Source organism: Centroberyx gerrardi, chromosome 10 (genome assembly GCF_048128805.1).
Source record: "Centroberyx gerrardi isolate f3 chromosome 10, fCenGer3.hap1.cur.20231027, whole genome shotgun sequence".
Lineage (NCBI taxonomy): Eukaryota > Metazoa > Chordata > Actinopteri > Beryciformes > Berycidae > Centroberyx > Centroberyx gerrardi.
The window spans coordinates 5,199,182-5,221,306 of NC_136006.1; the positions used below are offsets into that span (position 1 = coordinate 5,199,182).

Below are 22,125 nucleotides of genomic sequence, written 5' to 3' on the forward strand. Positions count from 1 at the left end.
GGCATGTCTCAAACTGAAAGAAGTTATATGAAGATAAGGATTTTTTTATGGGAAAAATAAATTAATGCTTTTTTGAAAATAATATAGATTTTTGTGTATATTTTATGGTCCTTTGCATTATGGCGATCACAGACTGGAGAGTATAGTTTACCCACCTTTTCATTTCCCACTACATCTCCGGGTGAAATAAAGGAATCTGACACAATATTAGGGTTAGACCAATATTTCAGCCTGTAATTTTGGCCTTTTATTAAATATATCAGCCAGTCAATGTCATCACATTCTGATACGATGGAGGTTCCTCCCTGATCACAGCTACAGAAAAACAGGCTGGAAAACCTGACATGAAATTAGATTTTCTTTACACATTTCATTTATTAGTTGAATTTTCAGTAGTGGTTTTAACAATGTATCCCAGTGTTTGCCTACCATTGTAATAGGTGTGGTGGGACCCCCTCCTGCCTTGCCTAGTATCTTATTTTAATCTTTTTATAATACATTTTAAACAAAATGCCCTTTAACACCTTCATGTTGTGAAGGGCTTTTCTGGTTCTGTATATGAATTTGAATTTATTTTGTATTTTTGTGTCATACCATCTAAATGGCCCATCCCACATGGGATTACATGACACACAATTACAACAACATATAAAACACAGACTTACAGGTCACTCAACATAATAGCACTAAGACAGCTAATATAATATAAAACAACTACTTATACAACATGGATTTTCTGAGTGTCCATGCTTTATCTAAATAGTCCAAAAAGCAAATGTTTCCACCTCACACAATTTTTTCATGATTTCCGAGTCTTCCATCGATAAATAATCAAAACCAATTCTGTAGTCATGGTACAAGGGACAATATAAAACAAAATGCATTTCATTTAGATATTGTGTATATATATGTTTTAGTTCCTTCCTTTGATTACACTTTTACTGCTTGCTCTTATCTTTGTTTTATTCATGTATCTATTATCTGTATTCTACGGAGCCCTGGAGGTGAAAAAAAAAAAGTTGCTTTTTTTTTTAACTCATGGGAACGAGATCTATCTCATGGCCACAAATTATTATCTCATGGGAACGAGATCTCGTGAACACACAATCACGAAAATGTCCTGTTCCATACACAGTATATCATGCTGTACTCACTTAAAAAGCTGTCAGTGTCTCAGTTTGTTTGAGTAAAGTTTGCATTTTTAACAACATCACTTTATTTATTTTTTTCAGTGTATATAAAACATCAAATGGCATGCTGGGCAACAACCTGCTGAAAACAATGACCCCTTTTTCTTGTGAATTAGTAACATACACCTTTTATTTTGATTAGGTAAGCAGTACACGCCTCTAAGGGTAATATTGACACAAGGAGTAGAGCTCAGTCCTGTGCCTTAGACCAAATACACGCAAAACAGCAGCGAGTGGCATTCAGAGAGAGCTGAAGAAGTCTGCTGCGTGTTGGAAAGCAGGTGGAAGCGTATTTGGGGCCGTTATTTAAGGAGGAATGGCGTGAACGGACCGCTGATACAACCGACGGGGATCTGGTCATTTGTTCTTCTCGAGACGTCTTGTCAGGAGCCATGGCTTCCCTGGGGCAGATCATCTTCTGGAGGTTTGCTGTGAGCCTTTGAATGTGTTCACTGGTGGTGGTGATGATCGAATTTATAGTGCTGAAAAGAATCAGGTGACCAACAGCCTTCCACAGTAGGAGGAACTTGGTTGGTGTGAGGTTGATTCAGAAGTTAACTTCGGCGCGGGTGTTTCAGCTGATTACACCTTCCTTACACGTTCTGATTTGCTCTTTTTCTCTCCATTTGTAGCATGATTGTCCTCATCTTCATATTCGCAGCCATCATCATCCTCATCCTTGCCCTGACGTTATCAGGTGAGTGTTGTGGATCCTTGTTTACTCCTGCATCTGTCATTAGTGATCGCAGGCCCTCGGCTCGTGTATTCAGGAGGGAACAGATGGGTGTGTTCATCAGAGACTGTTTGTATAAGCTAATTAGGAATTAATGATCTGGTTGACAACACATCACCAAGTGTGAAAACAAATGTAGTGTGTGTGTGTGTGTGTGTGTGTGTGTGCGTTTAGATCCATGCATGTGTGTCAAATTAGTAGCTGCTGCGACAATTGAATTTCCCTCTGGGATAAATAAAGTATCTAGGAATCTATGTATGTATTTATGTTTCTATCTATCTATTGAACAATATATCTACAGTGCAGCATGGTAGACACATTTTTATTTATTTATTTAAATTTGATTGTTTTATTTTTATTTTATTATTTTTTATATTTTCCCCCACTCACTGTTTTAAATTCCTTTACAACTTTTGATATAATGTATTACTTTTATGTCTGCATTTTATGTGAAGCGCATTGCATTACATTTCAAATGTGCTATAGAAATAAAGATTGATTGATTACTGATTTGCATTTGGAGTGTGCATTTGGAGTGTGCTAAAATTTAAAGCTATAATATACAACTTTTTTCACATCAAAGCAACAGTAAACAAAAAATGATATATTATACTTTATCAGTCTGTGTCTGTCTGGGACCCGCTGTGGCTAAATCCTCCCGTTTGAATGAAATTGGCTTTTCAGTGATGTTGGGGACGTTTTGGTGGAGTATCTATCAATCTGTCTATCAATCGATTTATCTATCTCCTGTCTTTTTTTTTTTTACATTTAAAAACGAAAGGCCTCTGCAATCTGCATTTCTCCCTGTCCCCCTGTCCTCCAGGCCCCTCGTCCGAAGTGGAGAGCAGCAACAGATCGACCATCGCCAACCTTGGACAGGATGTGCGTCTCAGCTGCTTCCTCCTCTTACCCAACGAGGGCGGAGCTCAGTTCAGCGATGTGTCAATCACCTGGAGGAAGGAGGGGCTAAGCGGACTGGTTTACCAGTACCAGGACGGAGCGGCGAACCTTCGGGACCAGAACCCGGACTTCAGAGGGAGAACCCAGCTTTTTACCGATGCCATAAACAAAGGAAATGCCTCTCTGCTGCTGATGAGAGTGAGGAGCAGCGACGACGGGGTCTACAGCTGCAGCGTCAGCTCCTCCAGTGGTGGAGGCTCCGTCAGCATTCGCCTCAGAACGGCAGGTAGGAGGCCTCGTCTTTCCGGTTTCACTGTGTATTTGCTTTGATCAAGAAACTGTCTGTGTACATACTGGGTACAGGGAAGAGTAAAGCTGCACTAGGCAACATCTTTATATCAAAGCACATCCATCGTATCAGCCTGAACCATGAAGTGAGGCTGAAAAAGAGCAAAGCATCCCATCCCTACTAACTAAGATGTTGTAGATTCTCTTATTTGGCCAAATTAAATTCTGGTGTCAGGTTTGATCACTTCTCCACACAGGAAGTGATGAATCCAAACTGTCTCCTAAACAGCAGCAGAGAAAGCTGGACTCACCAACGTTAGATCTTCTCCTCTCTCGTCTCTTTGGTTTCCTTTGGTATAAAGCATCACAGACCGGCCGGTTGGTAAACCTGAGCGAGCTGTGTGACGTTTACTGACGTCAAGTATTATACGCACATCCTGTTTTCAGGTGCTGGGTCGAAAAAAGTGGACACTAAAGAGAAAACGTAGGACCTGCAACACCATGCTCCACTGCACCTTTATTCAAAAATATAGAAAATAGACAATGTTTAAGGCCTTCGTCAGGTCTTACCAGTTTTCTGACATCACCTTACATAATATCTTGGAATTGAAGGAATACATTTTTCAAACAGTTGCCTCTCGCTGCCATTTGGTGCTGCCAACATGAGACATGGCCTGGTGCAGCTTAAAGATCCATGTGAACATTTGCACATGTTAAGATTTAAACAAACCAGCTGTGAGTGTGGTACTGTGCTCCGATACAGCTTGTACTTTTCATGGTCTGACTGCAGTTTTGGGGAAGTGGCCCTTAGTGAGACTCCAGACCCCGACCTGCTCAGCCAGTGTAAGCCCCCTCACCCATTAAAGCTTTGAATTTGTGAACAGATACTCAGACCAGATTCTTAGTCTCTTCACCTTTGTACCAATATATATTACGGTTCATGCCTAAAACAGAATCAAACTGCTGCTTTTGACATTAATATTGGAGATGCTGAAGTTGGGTACAGTCACACTTTGGAAATTGTAGATTGCAGCATGTTCTCATGATTCTTTATTGTCACTTTTGTCACTTCAGCCTTTTCAGCTCCCAAATTTACAAACACAAAGGATATCTTGATCGCCGAGGCAGAGAGGTGGCTCCCAAAACCAAGCGTGACGTGGTTGGACTATGATGGGAAAGTGCTGAATGCAAGCACGACTTTCAACCAAAACTCGGCAGGGATTTTCAGTATAGTCAGCACGCTGCAGCCAGTCACCAGACTCGACACCTATACCTGCCACATCCAAAACACCATGGTGTTGGCCATCTCTGAGGCAACTGTAACAGGTATATTTTTATTTTTATTAATGCCAGGACCGGATTTGCAAGAGATTTTGTGCATTTCAAAATTTCTTCTGACCAAAAATTGGAATCTCCTTTTTTCAGGCTCAGGAGTTTCTGAGAGGACGACCTTCACCTTCAGCGCAGCGACATCTGTGCCGGCGTCTAATCTCCTGAGCATCATGACCAGTGTCCTCTGCATCTATTATCTGACATGATCACACACACACACACACACAAGTTCAATATGGTCATGTGGGATATCATTTCCTCTCAAATCTCCACCTGTGTGTGTACGTGCGTGCACATAATGCCTGCAATACATTCACTAACAAAATGATACAGGACATTTTGGGCAGAGGAAATAGATTACAGTACATAAATGCAGGCTGCATTCAAACATTACTTTAGATCCAACATTACTTTATGTTACTGTTAATTAATTTATTACAGTGGATAGTGTTGTTACTATGTAACAGCATCCATGTTCCAGTACAACTCCATTTGAGGTGCAATTTCTTAGGAATTTTTCTATCAACCTTTAAATGTTCTTTTTTTGTTTTCATGCAAATTGTGTGTCTGTTAAATCTGTAAGTAAAGGGTCTACCTACATTATTTGTCAGAAAAGTCTTCTGAATTTTTGTCAGCTTGTGTTTTTACTTCTATTCGATCTACAGTATCTGTCTTTCTAAGATAAGTAAGGAAATTGCGCCATTGCAGCACCAAAATATTAGTAGTATACAGCGAGGAAAAAATAGAATAAGAATAGAGTAAAAGAAGGAACATAAGCAACCAACCATTTAAACATTGGAACATATTAAGTAGAAAGGCGTGAATGAAAGAATGAAGAAATTATGGATTACAGCATTAGGAGGGGTGTGGAAAATAGCAGTAGCAGCAGTATAATTTACTGAACTACAATAGCGAGCTAACAGCTAACAGGACTCACCGTTCATTGCCAGCAGAGGATCAAGTCTCCACAACCAGCCGTGAGACGCATAAATTAAAACAGCGCTCTGAACTGAATATCTTGAAAAGCAGCGCTGCAGTGACTAAACGCAAACTGAACCATACCACATGTAGTCAATCATGCAAAAGTTACATGGGACACTAACGTTAAGCCCAAAGGGATTATCGGAGGTCATCTAAACGTTAGAAGCTTACTCCCAAAACATGATGAAATTAAAACATTACTGATGGATTCTAATTTGCGCTTTCTATGCCTCAGTGAAAGTTGGCTTCACAGTAAAAGTAAAAGTCTAATTGATGTGCCTGGGTTCAGATGTTTTAGGAAAGATAGAAAGGGAGGAGGAGTAATAATTTATATTAGCAACTAATTTAAGGGTAAAGAAATTGAGCTGGACTATGATGAATATCTCTGTTTGAATGTTTGTCTATCCCTACGTATGCACTTTCTTTCGTATTGCCACCTGGATTACGAGATCCACTCAGTCACAGATTGATCTAATCTTTTCTAATAGGGAGGAAAGGATAATTAAGGTGTATAATCTCATAACAGGTTTGTCAGATCACAATATGACTTTAGCTGTGAGGAAACTAACAAAAAAAATGCTTCCCTGATTGTAGTAATCTTAAATCAAATTTTCTGGCAATCTCAAAGTGTGATCTGGAAAACCTGAAGAGTGAACTAAGCAGGGTGCAATGGGACAATGTTTTGAATGACAACGATTCCAGTGCATGTTGTAATGAGCTTATGAATACGGTTGGTGCAATTGTGGGCAAGTTTATCAAAACATGCAAGCGCTCAAATAGAAAACTATCCTTACCGTGGGTAAATGTGCCAATTCGAAAACTTATGAAACAAAGAGACCTTGCACTTAGAACTGCTTTAAAAAGTCGCTTGAATACTGACATGGCTCTGTATAAGGGGCTAAGGAATCGTGTTACTAAAGAATTAAGAAATGCAAAAGCTGACTATTACATCTCAGTAATTACAGATGCGAGAGGAAACAGTTCATCAATCTGGAAGCAAATAAACAATCTGATTAAGCCACACAGAACAGAGATAATATTTGAACTAAAAGTAAGGAATCAATTGATCTCAGAAAGCGGACAAATTGCCCAGGAATTTAATAACTTCTTTATCAGATCTGCTGAGGAACTTTTTCAACAATTTCAAACAACCCAGTAGGCCTATCATAGCCAGTCTGGAAAATGAAACTACTCATTCGTTTAAGTTACAACAAACTAATCGAATAGAAGTTCTTCAAATAATAGAAGTAAGTTTACCAACAGTCACTCAAAAGATCTTTTTAATTTGGATACTGCTTTTCTAAAGAAGTATATATGTTGGTCCTCTCACTCATCTGATTAATGTATCTATTGCAACTGGGAAGTTTCCTGATGGGTGGAAACAATCATGAGTTATACCAATTTTTAAATCTGGAGCAGCTGATCAGGCATGCAATTATAAGCCAATTAGCATTCTCCCTGTTTTCGCCAAAGTTTTGGAGAAAACTGTGGCCTCACAACTTGTGAAGTACCTGGAAATGCATAACTACTTGCACCCATTGCAGTTTGGTTTCCGTTCTAATTATTCTACCGAGAGTGCTAATTGCTTTTTTATAGAACTTAAACTCTCAATTGATAAAGGTAAGTTGGTGAGGGCAGGTTTCCTGGACCTTAAAAAAGCATTCGACACCGTTAATCATGATATTCTTATCTCTAAACTCTCCAAATATAACTTTTCTGATAAAACTTTACAATGGTTTAAATCTTATCTTTGTAATCGTGAGCAATGTGTAGTTATTAATAATAAACAATCATCTTTACTAGGCTGCAAAACGGGAATCCCATGGGGTCCATTCTCGGACCACTTCTTTTCAGTTTATATATAAAGGATCTTCCAGAATCATGTCCAGGAGCAGGTCTCCAGATGTATGCAGATGACAGTCATATATGTGTCTGGCCGGACGACCGCCTCAGTTTCCACACAACTGACAGAACATCTAGAATCGGTAGCAGTATGGCTCAAAAATTCTTGTCTAACACTGAACATTAAGAGAACTGTGCCAATATGCTTCTCGTCCAGGAGACGCTCCTCACCAGATGAAGTAAATAAATTAAAAGTAAAAATCAATGGACAATCGATTGAACAGGCTTATGAGGTTAAATATCTTGGCTTGATGTTAGACTCCCATCTAAAATTGGAGAAACATATACAAATGGTGAGCAGAGTAGCAAAAGCAAATACATTTAGACTGATTAGGAACTGTTTACCATTTCATGCTGCAAATATCTATATGCACTCAATGATTTTCTCATACTTGAGTTATTGTGTAACTTCGTGGTCTCAAGCAAGTCCTACTGTAATCAGACCTCTTAAGATGATATACAATCGTGCAATAAAAATTATTGACAGGAAGCCAATTAGGTTTCACCATTGCTGTGTCATACAGAAATTAAACATTTTAAGTTTTGATAATTTCATTAAATTTGCTAACATAAAACGTATTCATAAATGTATTCATAATCAGGCTCCTCAGGTTCTCTGTGATATGGTGAAATCCCTTTGGGTCTCTGGGACAACCACTAGGGGTGCTGCTGTGGGGAATTGCCTCCCTTGGACAAACCACTTTCTCTGTACGGGGGCAAATATGGAATTCATTACCCACACATCTCAAGCAGGATCATAATTGGGATCATTTTAAATACAAATTGAAATTCCATTGATTGTTTTTGTACTATCTGTCTATTAAATGATCTATCTATTAGGTTATCTAAATTAGCTTAGGCTATAAATGTTATATGTGACATCAGACTATTTTTGTTTAAATGTTCTATGTCTATGTATCTGTCCCTATTCAAATAAACATTGAAATGAAATATGAGAATATACAAAAAATATAAAATACACAACTCAAGTAGCATCAAAGAGGCTATCATAATAATCTTATTTAAAAAGTGAATTACCCCTTTATCACCGCGACATCAGTCGGAGTTTGTGGCGTTGTCATGCATGACGTGCTTTACTTCCGCAGTAACGTTGGCCTAGTCGGATACTTTTGCATACGCCGTTTTTAATAAACCCGTTTTTTGTCACTCCGAATTTAGTCATTATTAAGAGAATATCCTGAAGTGTGATTTGGTGGATTACATCGTGGGAATATGTTCTACAATGGGCGATGCGCTGTTCTGTGGTTTATCACTGGCCAGGAAGGATTACTTCTGTTGCGCGTCCCGTTACATTGTTAAATGCCACTCTTACAAACCATTAATGTTCGTGCATATTCCCGGGGTAAGGAGGATCCTAAAGTGTGCGATTTCATTTCATGAATGGATAGTTACATGGCTGGATTATTTGCAAGAGAGAACGCCAAATTGGTAAGTAAAGTAAAAGTTGAATGGTTTCTTTTCCTCCCTGTCTGCCTGTCTTGTATCGTGAACAAGGAGCTGATAGTGTTGCGTTATATATTCGAGAGATAACTTTTGTGGGGAGAAATAAACTGAAAACGGGTCAGATATGACTTGAATGCCACTTGTCAGCCTTGCTGTAAAATCAGCTGTTCCAACGTTTACCCCGGGACCGCAAGGTTTAGCCCACATTTTCTAACCCTATCGCCAGAATAATGCGTTGAAGGTTTTTTCATGGAGTGGAGAATTGCTTTCTGAAACAAATATATCAGATGTAGTCTACATTGAAAAACGTAATTTAAAGTCTGTCGCGCATTTATGCCCCTCTCCCGGTCGAGCGTGTGCCAGCGCTCGTCTCATAAAATCAAGGAAGAAAGAGTGCCATTTAGCCCGAGCCCAGCCCGAGCCCAGCCCGAGCCCAGCCCGAGCCCAGCCCGAGCCCAGCCCGAGCCCAGCCCGAGCCCAGCCCGAGCCCAGCCCGAGCCCAGCCCGAGCCCAGCCCGAGCCCAGCCCGAGCCCGCGACGTTCAGGCCCGACCCGAAACTAAGCCCGACTGTAATGCAACATTTGAAGCCCAAACCCGACCCGAAATCAAAACGTTCCTATTTAAAAGTTATAGCCTCTTGGTCCGTGTATTTTTTGGTCATTCTATTTTCTTGTCAGAAATAGAAATTAGAAAATCCACATCAAAATCCACAATTTTGAGCAGCGCTCAGCAGAGCGCTCAGCAGAGGGAGGGAGGCTGTGTGTGCCCAGCCTGTGTGACACAGAGCTTCAAGAGAAAGCGAGGAGCAAAAAACATTGTGCTTTTTTCCACGCATGAAAAAAATACAACCGATCCCGACCCGACCCGAGCCCGAATTATTTATTTAAAAACCAAGCCCAACCCGGCCAATACCCGACATACAGTCTCGGGTCCCGTCGGGTTCGGGTCGGGTTGCAGACCTCTACCTGACACTACTGCAAATCTGTCAAGCATCATGAATTACATTTACAATAATTCATGTTTATTATTTTTGGTTTACATACAACCATGGGTGCAAATTTGGTGTGACAGGTGGGGGGACCAACAGCGGGAGTTGGGCAGTCCTTCCAAGAAGAAAAAGGCGACATACACACATACACACACACACAAACACACACACGCTGGTGAACTAGCGTTCACTACATTGACACATGAAGGGACTGATGTCAGTGGTCTGCGACATTAGTCATGTACTTTAGGAGGAATCTAATTTGCAATTGACCTTAAGAATAACTTGAATTTCAGATGTTAAAACATCTGAGTTGATAGAGATGGGGTCGGACACGATGGATAGTTACTTTGTTAACCACTTATTTTATTTCATTAAATAAAAATATATAACATTAAATCAACAAAATAAGTTCAAAGTATTTCATACATGCAGACACCACTTTCAAAATACATCTACCATTATTTTGACATGAAGGATCTAATCCCCATAACAAGAACCATTATGTAAAGGTGTTGCTTTATAAATCCCTGGTGTTAAACTACACTCCAACATGTGGTACCTGATGTAGCCACCAGGGGTCATTCGTGCAATTTACATTGTTAAACGTGTACAAGACATGTCAAAAGATTATACAAAATATCAGAAGTATGTCAAAAAACTATGGGATATCTGAAGACATCAGGTGGTCAGCCGTTCATAAATCAGACATACCAATAGTCACTAAGTTTAAACATTAGGCTACTATATTCACAGGAGCCCAACCTCAAGAGTCATTCATTCATAAAAAGACCGTCAGATTGCATTCCTCGTTTAACCCATTAGGATGCAATGTATTTAAGGTATGTATCCAGAAACATTCCCTTTTCAATAAGGCATTTTCATTATTACCCCCTCTGCGATTCAACCTTACTTTCTCAATGCCTGTGAGTCCTCCAATCTGTGTCCTTCATTTAAAAAATGTCGGGCAACTGGGGATGTGATGTCTCCTCTCCTGATGCTACTTCTATGTTCATTAAGTCTGACGTTAAGCTTCTGTGAGGTTTGACCGACATAGTATTTATTGCATTTACAAAATAAAAGATATATAACATTGGTAGTGTTGCATGTGATGAGTGATTTTATCGTGTATTCCTTACAGGAATGTTGATTGATAAACCTGTTGGTTTTCACCATATCATTAAAGGAAGTACATGATCTGCATGAAACATTTCCTGTAATAAATGTATCAGAGCTAGATGTATGTATATCCGCTCTTACTAAGCGGTCCTTTAGATTTGTAGATTTTTACTGTGATTCTACTGTCACTCTGAGCCTGGGGAAGAAAACACTTTATTTCCAGAACATTAGCAGTACAACTCACTGACTAGTCACATCGTCATTACCTTGCATCCTTTTCGTAATGGATGGCGATCCAAAAGACAGCAAATTAATCAGCAGGGACAGTCCAGAGTAACAGGACAGGGTTGCCAGGTCAAACTAAAATTTCCAGCGCATGAGCCACTGAAAACCGTCCCACATGCTCCAAAACCAAATGGGGAGGAAGGCAGGTACGGAAGCGCATTGCATTCACCAAAGAAAAAAACAATCGGAGATGGTTTCTCGTAATTATGACTTCCGTATCTCATCATGAAATACTACGTCATAATTACGAGAAACCATCTCTGACTTTTTTCTTTTCTTTGGTGAATGCAATGCGCTTCTGTAGGCAGGAAACCGCGGACCTGGCAAGTGGGGGAGGACGCAACCTCAGTAAACATCACTTTTTTTTAAATTTATTTTAACATCACTTGGTTGGTAAAGCCAGAACAACCGCTAAGTGACACATCTGCAGCAAAAAGTATGTGTGCTATTTTAAAATGCAACATATCCATTTTGGGGGAACAAGTCCTTAGCTGAAGTTTATCATTCAGTATCTTTAAAGTAAAAAGCATCCAGATTACAAAAGCATGACTCTTTTGCCAACCAAAGTCTTTCTCTCTCTCTCTCTCTCTCTCTCTCTCACACACACACACACACACGCACACACACACACACACTCCTTACAAAAGCATAGCCTACAAGCTGAAAATCCATTGATTTTTCTCAAAACTCAATGATAAACCACTTTCTCACAGATCCATCGCAGAGAATAAGCACAAGATATGTCATTCCAGTTCTCTTTAGTCTTGCCAGTAACGATATGAGCGCAGTCTTCTTCCCGCAACTGAGGATCTCCTCCACCGTTATCAGGCTGTGCTGCCTTCCAGTACCTAGCAGGTCAACAAACAAGACAATCATGACACTTTTAATCTCCAACATGAATCCAGGCCTTCAATGGCTCTTAATTTACATAATGCGTCTCATTTTAGTCAGCATCTCCTCTTCATGGTATGCTGGACCAATGCACTATTGGTCCATCGCTTTCTAGATGTTTCTAATTTTCTGCACAAATATCACAGAAAGAAATTCCTGTACCTTGCACATGGCAATTGGCAGATTGGAGTTTTAGTTCTACAAACAATGAATTTGAATGAATTTAACTTGTTTCTATGAAGTAGCTCCATTATGAGCGAAGCTAGGCTGCTGTATTCCTGACGTCAATTCTGTCCGTTTTCCGACGGATCAGTGTTGCCGCTCCGTCCATGGCTCCGTCAATCTTATTCTCATTAATTGATCAGAAATTGGTCGCGGTCCGGACAGAACCGTCACTGGGTCCGGATACGGCCCGGAGTCCGCCAGTTAGTGATGCCTGCGCTGGAGCATAAATGTATCAGCGTGTCGGGCAGCGCAGCTACAAACTGAAGTTCAGCTGGCTTCAACTTTTTTCCACGCTCTGATGACGCGGTGAACCGCGAACCAATCAGAGCAGAGGGAAGGTAGGGTACTTTATTATTGTTTACCTGAATTATTTCTATTAACCAAGAATAAGTATTTGCCAAATAAAATTAAAACGAGACAAAAACAAAGCTATGACAGTAAGACATTTAGTTGGTGCACACAACGCGATGACGACATGAACCGTCAACGATCACCTGGGCAACACTTCCGCTCCGTTGGCGACAATTTAGCTCGGTGCGCCAGACCGAGTAAAGTAAGTAACTACTAGTAATATACAGAAAAAGTGGATATACTGTATGTTCAACCAAGGCTAAACATATTTCTGTCTTACCTTAGAGTCAATGGAGTTTCATCAATCCATTTCCAGGTCCCCTCCGTGCCTCTGTCACTCAAACCAATCCAACATGAAGTTTCTTCCTTAGTGAGTGTAGAGAGGAATGTCTGTTTCAAACAAACAAAAAGCCATGGTATTTATATTATAGTGTTAACCACATCTCAACAAAATATGAGAGGAATCCAAGGCAAAATTATAATTCAGAAATATTTTTTTATGGAAAACGGATCAGAAAATAAGGAAAGTCATTGAATCCTGCAGAAAATAATAAAATCGCTGCATCTAGATGTCACAGAATTTTTATCCTGTTGTTAGCCAGTCTGACTTCCAGCATAAATTCCCCAATTAAAGCTTTTCACGCCAGAGAGGAACCAAATAAAAATTATAAATTTAAACAAAAAATATAAATTTAGCATACGCTGTGTTGAATGATCTTCCAAAATCTTAGCTCCCTAGCAGCTAAAATGTGATGTAGTTCACCATATTTGATCAATATTAATTTTGCACCTTTGTTTAACCCACATGCAGTTGAATTGTGAACATGTTATTTTTATGATAGCTTATGTATATATATATATGTGTATATATATATATATATATATATATATATGTATATATATATATATATTTTTTTTTTTAACTACACTCCAAACGTCACTTTTTTATTACTGTTGTATTCATTCTTATTTTTTATTTTTTTTATTAGTTATGTGTAAAGAGTTTATTTATCGTAAAGTTGCTGAATTTTTATTGCAATAAACATGTTTTCTAATGTTAACATGAGTTGACCTTCATTGGTCCATCCAAACAGAACTTAAGATGATTTGTATTCCATCTGTGCTTCAGGCAAATTATATATATATATATATATATAATTATATATATAATATTCTTGAAAGCACACAGACAGGCGCAAACACATCCCTGCACTCATAGATTCACAGATGCACACACACCCACACCCACACTCACACCAACACACTGTACCTGTTCTTCAGCACTGTCTATGACCACCAGATCTGCTCCTCTGTCTCTGCAGTCCTGTCTGCTGTTATCCCAGGTCTTAGTCTCAGTAGAGAGGAGATAACACACACAACTGAACATCCTCCATCCTGCAGGACACGTTTTCTCTGTGCGATATAAAACATAAAAGATAAGACGAGAATCAAGTCTGTCTATTGGTAAAGTTTTGCTGTTCAAAAACATGCATGTACTGTACAGCAGCGACCCCCAAATCCACCCCTGAAGACCCCCTTTCTTTGCAGGTGTAAACTTACAGGATAGAGAGAGCCATGATACCAAATTATGATTTCTGTTGGATAATGTTAGATAGTTAGCAGACTTTCATTCTACCTGGTCAAACATTTCAATACCAGTCTATGGAGATCATCTCCAACCATGATAACATTAATAGTTGGTATTGTGTAACCTGACTCTACGGTCCAGATGGATAAAATAACCATTTATTACTGGAAAAAAGTACCGGATTCCAGCTATAAAATACTTTTTTGACTGTACATATTTTGCAGAACGGAATAAAGATTTCCACATCAATGTTTTTTTCCACCATAGGGCTCCTACATGACCCTGTGGTGGGTCCTGACCCGCAGGTTGAGCAACACAGCATCCACACATGCAAGTACTCACTCTTTCTGGACAAACTCTGAAGCCTGTCTCGCTCTTTAGTCATTGCAGTGAGGTGGGTGTTCAGCAGGTCTCTCTCCTCAGTCAGGGAGGAGAGCTTATCATTACTGGCCTGGAGAACCAGTCTCTCCTCAGTCAGGTTGGCTTGGATAACGGAGAGATCTACAGCAAAACCACGCACCACATCCTGGTCTGAAATAGATCAAGAGACATACTGAAACATTGATTTCATCAAATAACTTCTGCATTTATAACATACAGCAGCAGTTACAGTATTCACAAGTCAAAATGACAAATTGTTCTGTGAGAGACTGTGGTCAAACTAAGTGCATCATCTGTCTCATGTGACACTGCACAGGTGGATTACAGTATCTGTCCTCCTATGTTATCAATGCAGCAACATGGAGCATCACTGGAATTCAACAAATTCAGCTGAAAACGCATAGCAAATGCAATCATTCTTGATAATAATCGTAATAATGCTCCTGCTGAACAATAAGAGTCTTGTCTTTTCCCAGCAAACATTTTGATATTGAACAGAAGCAGATACGACGGTCTGTGCCAGCGTTGAAAAGCCGAAGACCCAGAGAAATGCAAAAAGTAATCCAAAACATAACCATTTGACATAAAAAGTCAAAACAAAACATGAAAAACACGTCTTGGTAACACATGGTCATGTTTCATAATAGACTAACGGTCATCAAAATCCTCTGTTCAGTCTGACTTGAGCTCTGAATGTGAACCAGACTCACAGCGGACACCGAGGCCGATGAGCGCAGCCAGTAGGAAAACACTCAGCAGCCCCAGACCCAGTAAAGCCGCTCCATGGGAACTCCTGTCTGAGCTGCTGGGACCTGAGCACAGAAAAGACCAGGGAGTATAATAAATAAGAGAACAGTAATAATACATGACATTATATATCCACACACTCACAGTCTGCCCATCTTTACCTGTCTGTTTTGTTGAAGTTCTTGAGTCACTGGACTTGGCAGGTTCAACATTCATGTAGATTTCCTCCATTTTTCATGAGCATCCCAGCTGTTTGTCAACTGTCACCTCTGCTGTCCAACATTAAATATTATAGTCTGCTGTCAAATGTTGAAACTCTTGTTGGTTTCCACCACTTCCTCTGACTTGTAGCCTTTCAGGAAGTAAGTTTTCACAGGTGTTGATGCTGTGACCATCACAGCAACTTCTCTTCTGAAGCTGTCACTGTAATACAAATCTTATAGTGTAAATAAGTATAGAGAATTTGAAACATTTGTCTGAAGAGTTAAGAGTCAACTTTCAATTTAGTCAATGCCAAATCTAATTGAAACAGCACTGTTCACTGCTTGTTAATGGTGGGTCATTTATTCAAAATGATTTCATGGTAAATTGTGCACACATACTTTCATAGTGTTTGAGAAGTTGAAGAACAGAGTTGAATGCAGAAATACTTTATTGATCCCTGAAAGATCTCTTTTGGCAGATGAAATTAGCTGCCAGGGATCAATAAAGTATAACGATAAATAAAAGTCAGAGAACACGGTAACGCTTTCTTTTCCGGGTACACAATTTACAAATATGTTCCCTGAAATGAACTGTTAATTTCTTAGTAAGTTTCCTGGAAAGAACCATGAAATGATGTGGTAGTTATATAGAAAATGTCAGCAGTCTGGTGAGTCGATACTGTACATTTCTAAAATAATTTCCTGGAAAGAACTGCAAAACTATAAACTATTTATTGGAAAAATAATAGGCAGAGGTAAATTATCATACGCCATTATTCATATAATTGTATAATATAGTTATTTGTTGAGTAAGTCATTTTGGTTAATTTCCAATTTTCTATATAACTACTACATAATTTCATGGTTCTGTCTTGGAAACAACAGAAGAAATTGGAGGTACTTACCACCTACCACTTACCATTGAACTCTTTCTCTATTTTCCCTATAATTAGTACATCATTTCATGGTTCTGTCCAGGAAACTTTCTAACAAATTAACAGTTCCTTTGTAGGAAATTATTAAGAAATTGCGGACCCGGAAAATAAAGCGTTACCAAGCTTTAAATTCTTGTAAAATTATAAAACAAAAATAAATGCTAAATCTTCCTAGTATTCGATCAGAGCCTGATTAAGAGAGTATGGTGTGTGTGTGTGTGTGTGTGGCTGCCGCATGGACCGTACGCATGGGTTGTGGTGTGCATGCGACCAAATAAGACAAGCATGTCCGGTTTACTGTTTAAAGAAGGAAATGAGAACTGACACAAAGCTTAATCTCTGACACCAATGCAAATCTGTCAAGCATAGTGAATTGCATTCACAATAATTCATGTTTATTATTTTTGGTTTACATACAAGATAATTCAATACATTTATGACATCTTCCACAAATTGAATACAACATTGTTAACAATACCACTAATCACCAAAGTAAAATATTGAATAGTAAAAGGCTTCTGAAGTGTACCATCACTGATCATTAAAATAGAAAGTGGATTTTAATTAAAAATAACTTTCAGGAACTTCTTGAAGCAACAATATCAGACTGTACCCCCAAACCTCTCTGCTGATCGATATACTGTATAGGCCTACTGAGCTATATTAGAGGGCTTTCAGGTGACGTTAACACACCCTGTGGCGGCCATATTGGATGTCCTCGGTTTTTGGGCAACAGCTGAAACAGCTGATTGGGTTTCAACAGAACAGGTTAATTTCAGTGCCGTTTTAAACTGGGAACTGATCATTTTGCCACAGATGCAGCTGATTGATTTTATGATTTTGTGCCAGCTTGTGAGCTAGCTAACTGTTGAATCTGGTTAGCCCTGGTTAACTAGATCTGTCTTGTAAACACATCTGATTTGCACACTAGCTAACGTATCTAGTAGAAGCTAGTGTTAGTAGTGGCTAGTAGTCGCGTTTTAACTTTAACATCAGTTGCTCTGCCAAATTAGCCTGGCTAATTAGCTGGCTAGCTGATTTGGAGTAGAGACTAGGGCTAAAGACAAGACAGTTTACTGTGTCACAGTAACCTACATTTGGAATCAAATCTACCTTATCAGACTACTCAATTTTTACTGAATTGAGGTATCTCTTTTTCTATTTGTTAGATATTTAGACATCATTTGTGTAGAGCCAATTCTCCAATGGATCTTCATAGATTGTCTTGGATTAGACAAGCAAGTAGAGCAAACCAGCATCAGCCGTACCAATTTATTGCCAAATGCTTTGGCTTTCAACACATTAACATTGTTCCCCATGGTCAGAAAGACTCGGCAGATTTGTTGCTAGTGGCTTTTGAGAAATAAAGCCGCCGGGGGGTCTGAAAAGTCGCTAAATCTAGCAACAAAGTCGCCAAGTTGGCAACACTGATACTCGCTTGCTTAAAATCACAACAAACAGGATAGACTATAACAGTGCAAAGGCTAAAAATGATATGATAAAGAAGACCTATATATGCCCCTGTATCCACTGGGCATATCTTTTTTAACTTGCAGCACTCAACAGATGCTTGGTGTGAGTGCTGATCTTCACTCTTGCTGTCACTAAGACAGTACTGAACACCTGTTTGAAATGCTGTGCTCTTTTTTGCTTTAAGTTGAAATATTTGAAACATCTAGCGCTCAGTGCTAAAACATGCAAAGCTAACAGCACTATCAGGAGGCTTCAGCACTTCTCTTGATTAAATAACTGCAGCTGGCAGTGACCAATTGGTTTGACTAACAATATGTGTGTGTTTTCTAAATTATCACCTAAAAACTGAGCTCCCATACTTATTCCCTATACTTTTTTGTGTGTGTCCCCAAATTTATCCTAAACTTATCCCCCCAAAAAAGCAAATCAAAAGTGTTGAAAGGCAGTTGTATATGTGTATGTGTACAAAAGCGTAATCCTGGAAAAAAAAAAAAAGATAAATGTGTGTGCCTTATCATCCTAAAAACTAAACACTTTCTTAAACACCATCTTCTCCTCATCCTCCCTGAAGTAACGTCAGCCCGGTCAGTGGACCGGCAGAGGCGTCCCGGTCCCCAGACTGCTGAGCGGCGAGCGGGCGGGGAGGCGTTCGTACCCCAGGAGCTGGCGGGTGGACGATTCCCAGCTCCAGCCGAACTCCAGCCGGCTGTAGACGCACGGGTACTGCCGGTCGGCCCAGCACACCCAGTCCACCGCCCTCTTCACCGCCTCCCACCGCTCAGACCTGGAAAGAAAAAGGCCGTCGTTTACCAGCATCCAGATATACAAACCAAAAGATTCACCGCCTCATTCATACTGGGTAGCAACTGCTAAATTCAGAACCGTTGACAAATTCAGATTTGAGCATTCAAGTTGTATGTAGGTCGCATGCCTTAGACTGTGAGGTCTATAAGTTCAATCAGGAAGACCACCTAAATCCACCCACCTCTTTCTAGTTTCATTCATGCTTTCTCTTTACCCATTCAGAGTTGGCGAACACTTTCCCTATAAACACGTATGTATAAACACGTCACCTACAATGCTATTGTGCCACTCACTGAACTATGCTGTATGCTGCTGTCATTCCAGTCGCTGTGCTTACCTTCGCCCCTCCTCCACCCCATCACCACCGTCAAGGCTCCAGAGGAACTCCCCGGGGGGGGGGCGGGGCTTCCTAATTCCTACATCCAACCACGGATGTATTCCTAACTTCATCAATGGGAGGAGTTTCACCTTGGAGCTTACGCCAAAGTTTCTGACATGTTTTGCTTCTGAATAAAGTTTTAATTTGAGTCTGTCCTGATTGAACTGATTTTGTAGCACATATCTATCAGATTTGAAAAAATTTCATGCAGCTTTTTGCTGTTGACACAGATTAGATTTCATATGTGAAGGAAAAATCTGAATTGGGAAATGATGACCTTTTGATAAACTTTTTCTTTTCCCAAGAACATATACTGCAATTTGGAATTGAAATGATCAAATACTAGAAGGCAGTGTTTTTCCTACACCTTTTTTTTTCTGGACTGGCGAAATGTCCTCAATTTTCCCCATCTTTCTTTCTATTCTTATGAGGACATTTGGTCTAGACATGGTTTACTGTAAAAATACAAGAGCACACACACACACACACACACACACACACACACACACACTTGGGTGTTTTGGAGTCAGACCTGGGCTGAGGAGAGTCGTCCAGGCAGAACAGAGTGCGCAGCAGCTTGCCTTCCTCCAGCTTCTCCACCCTCATCAGCTGCAGAACCAGCAGAGTGGCAACCAGCCTCAGGATGTCTGCATGGGCCCTCACACCTAGACACACACACACACACACACACACACATATAACGCATTTCATTTGGTGGATGCTTTTATCCAAAGCACCTTAGAATTGACCAAAATCAGTAAAATTCGACTTAAATTTGAATATTAATGATCACATTTACATAACATTGACACATGAAAGCAGGGCGCAATGAACAGCCAAGGTGTACTAAACAGATAGAGATTCTATTCTGAATTTATTGGCAGTGAGCGGTTTTTCCCTTATTCAGTATCTTGAAAGATCTGAGTTGGTGTTCTGCTGAATCTTGTCTTTCACTGAGGGGAATCCAAATATCTTCCAAATATTGTTTGGAGGAGAACAAACTAGCAGGCCAGTAGAAGAGATCGAGAGAGCGGTAGAGAATGGGGGTCTATGGAGCCGAGGCATGGGGAGCCAGTAATGTGTTTAGTTCAATCAGCTGTGCATGGGAAAAAAAAGTTTTCGACGCATTTGGGGTTCAAATTCGTTAGGATTTTTTGACATCAACTGAAATTCGAATACTGAAATTTGTTCCAACAGCCTTAATGAGTGTATATATTTTTAGCATTGGTGGCTTCAGTGGGAATCAAACCCCCTGACAGTGTTAGAGTCATGCTCAACTCACTGAGCGACAGGACCGCACACATCCTTGTTCATATATCCTTATAAGGACCTTCCATTAATTACACTCATTCTTTAACCCTTAACCCTAACTTTAACCCTAAACCCAACTCCTAACCCTAAAAAAATCTTAACTTTTACCCTAACCTAAACCTAATTCTGACTTTATCCCTAAACCCAACTCCTAACCCTAAAAAAATCTTAACTTTTACCCTAACCTAAACCTAATTCTAACTTTAACCCTAAACCCAACTCCTAACCCTAAAAAAAATCTTAACTTTTACCCTAACCTAAACCTAATTCTAATTTTATCCCTAAACCCAACTCCTAACCCTAAAAAAATCTTAACTTTTACCCTAACCTAAACCTAATTCTGACTTTATCCCTAAACCCAACTCCTAACCCTAAAAAAATCTTAACTTTTACCCTAACCTAAACCTAATTCTAACTTTATCCCTAAACCCAACTCCTAACCCTAAAAAAATCTTAACTTTTACCCTAACCTAAATCTAATTCTAACTTTATCCCTAAACCCAACTCCTAACCCTAAAAAAATCTTAACTTTTACCCTAACCTAAACCTAATTCTAACTTTAACCCTAAACCCAACTCCTAACCCTAAAAAAATCTTAACTTTTACCCTAACCTAAACCTAATTCTGACTTTATCCCTAAACCCAACTCCTAACCCTAAAAAAATCTTAACTTTTACCCTAACCTAAACCTAATTCTAACTTTAACCCTAAACCCAACTCCTAACCCTAAAAAAAATCTTAACTTTTACCCTAACCTAAACCTAATTCTAATTTTATCCCTAAACCCAACTCCTAACCCTAAAAAAATCTTAACTTTTACCCTAACCTAAACCTAATTCTAACTTTAACCCTAAACCCAACTCCTAACCCTAAAAAAATCTTAACTTTTACCCTAACCTAAACCTAATTATAACTTTATCCCTAAACCCAAGTCCTTACTCTAAATTTACCTTAACCTTTGCTCCAGCCTAAACCTAATCCCAATTCTAATCTTAACCATAAAAAAACAGTCAGAATCCTAAACTAGGCCCTGAAAGAGGTTAGTTGTCAAAATTACCTAAATTCACGAAAATATCCTCACTCCGAAGGTCTAAAACTCAAAACTGGTTCTCACAAGCATAGCGGTACGAGGACACAAACACACACACACACACACACACACACACACACACAAACACACGACAGAATTACATTAGTCTGTACTGTACCTAGAGAGCAGATGCCCTTGTTTTTCAGGAACACGTTGGCAAAGGAGTCTACATCTACTTTTATGAATTTGCCCAGCTCAGCAGTACACTCCCAGTAGCCCTCCTGCAACACACAGACAAGTGTCACACTCTGTCGTTTCATATCCAAAGTAATAAGAGCATGGCACCATCAAACATCAAACAATGTCTCACTGATCAAATACTCATGCAGCTCGCTTTATTTCAATGCAGATTTAACTGTGAAATAAAACTGAGGGTTGCAGGTATGAGCAAAGCGTGGCTATTCTAATCTCAGTATATGGAAAAGCTAAAAAGTGTTGTTTTCAAGCCAAAAAAACAAATGACAAAGCAGTATTATTATTATTATAGCACTTTGACTAGATATATTACCTCGCTTTCTGTTGGATCTCTGCTCTAATTAGTTATCTTACTCCCCTCTATTGTGA

The 22,125-nt window shown here is 39.5% G+C and overlaps 3 protein-coding genes and 1 long non-coding RNA gene across 4 annotated transcripts in view; 2 read left to right on the forward strand and 2 right to left on the reverse strand.

Annotated features, from left to right (window-relative positions):
- Positions 1-1,471: 1,471 nt before the first annotated feature.
- Positions 1,472-4,798, forward strand: vtcn1 (V-set domain containing T cell activation inhibitor 1). Its single transcript, XM_071907622.2, has 5 exons — positions 1,472-1,614; positions 1,823-1,887; positions 2,747-3,109; positions 4,186-4,437; positions 4,537-4,798. The coding sequence occupies exons 1-5, from the start codon at positions 1,583-1,585 to the stop codon at positions 4,647-4,649; spliced, it is 825 nt and encodes a 274-aa protein (XP_071763723.2). The 5' UTR covers positions 1,472-1,582; the 3' UTR covers positions 4,650-4,798.
- A 3,809-nt stretch (positions 4,799-8,607) lies between these two features.
- On the forward strand, positions 8,608-19,270 carry LOC144539859 (uncharacterized). The gene is made up of 3 exons (XR_013505138.1): positions 8,608-8,775; positions 18,549-18,836; positions 19,106-19,270. It is a non-coding gene; the product is annotated as an uncharacterized LOC144539859 (long non-coding RNA).
- Positions 11,695-15,659, reverse strand: LOC139924815 (C-type lectin domain family 4 member E-like). Its single transcript, XM_078286260.1, has 6 exons — positions 15,528-15,659; positions 15,330-15,431; positions 14,581-14,769; positions 13,921-14,063; positions 12,931-13,040; positions 11,695-12,031 (listed from the first exon to the last, which is right to left on the reverse strand). The coding sequence occupies exons 1-6, from the start codon at positions 15,595-15,597 to the stop codon at positions 11,872-11,874; spliced, it is 774 nt and encodes a 257-aa protein (XP_078142386.1). The 5' UTR covers positions 15,598-15,659; the 3' UTR covers positions 11,695-11,871.
- Positions 16,834-22,125, reverse strand: part of parp4 (poly (ADP-ribose) polymerase family, member 4) — a 35,159-nt gene continuing 29,867 nt past the window's right edge. The window contains exons 34-36 of the mRNA XM_078286097.1: positions 21,680-21,782; positions 19,693-19,825; positions 16,834-18,761 (exon numbers count right to left, since the gene is read on the reverse strand). Of these exons, the coding sequence (XP_078142223.1) occupies positions 18,563-18,761; positions 19,693-19,825; positions 21,680-21,782 (435 nt within the window). The 3' untranslated portion in view covers positions 16,834-18,562. The remainder of the gene's footprint in view (positions 18,762-19,692; positions 19,826-21,679; positions 21,783-22,125) is intronic.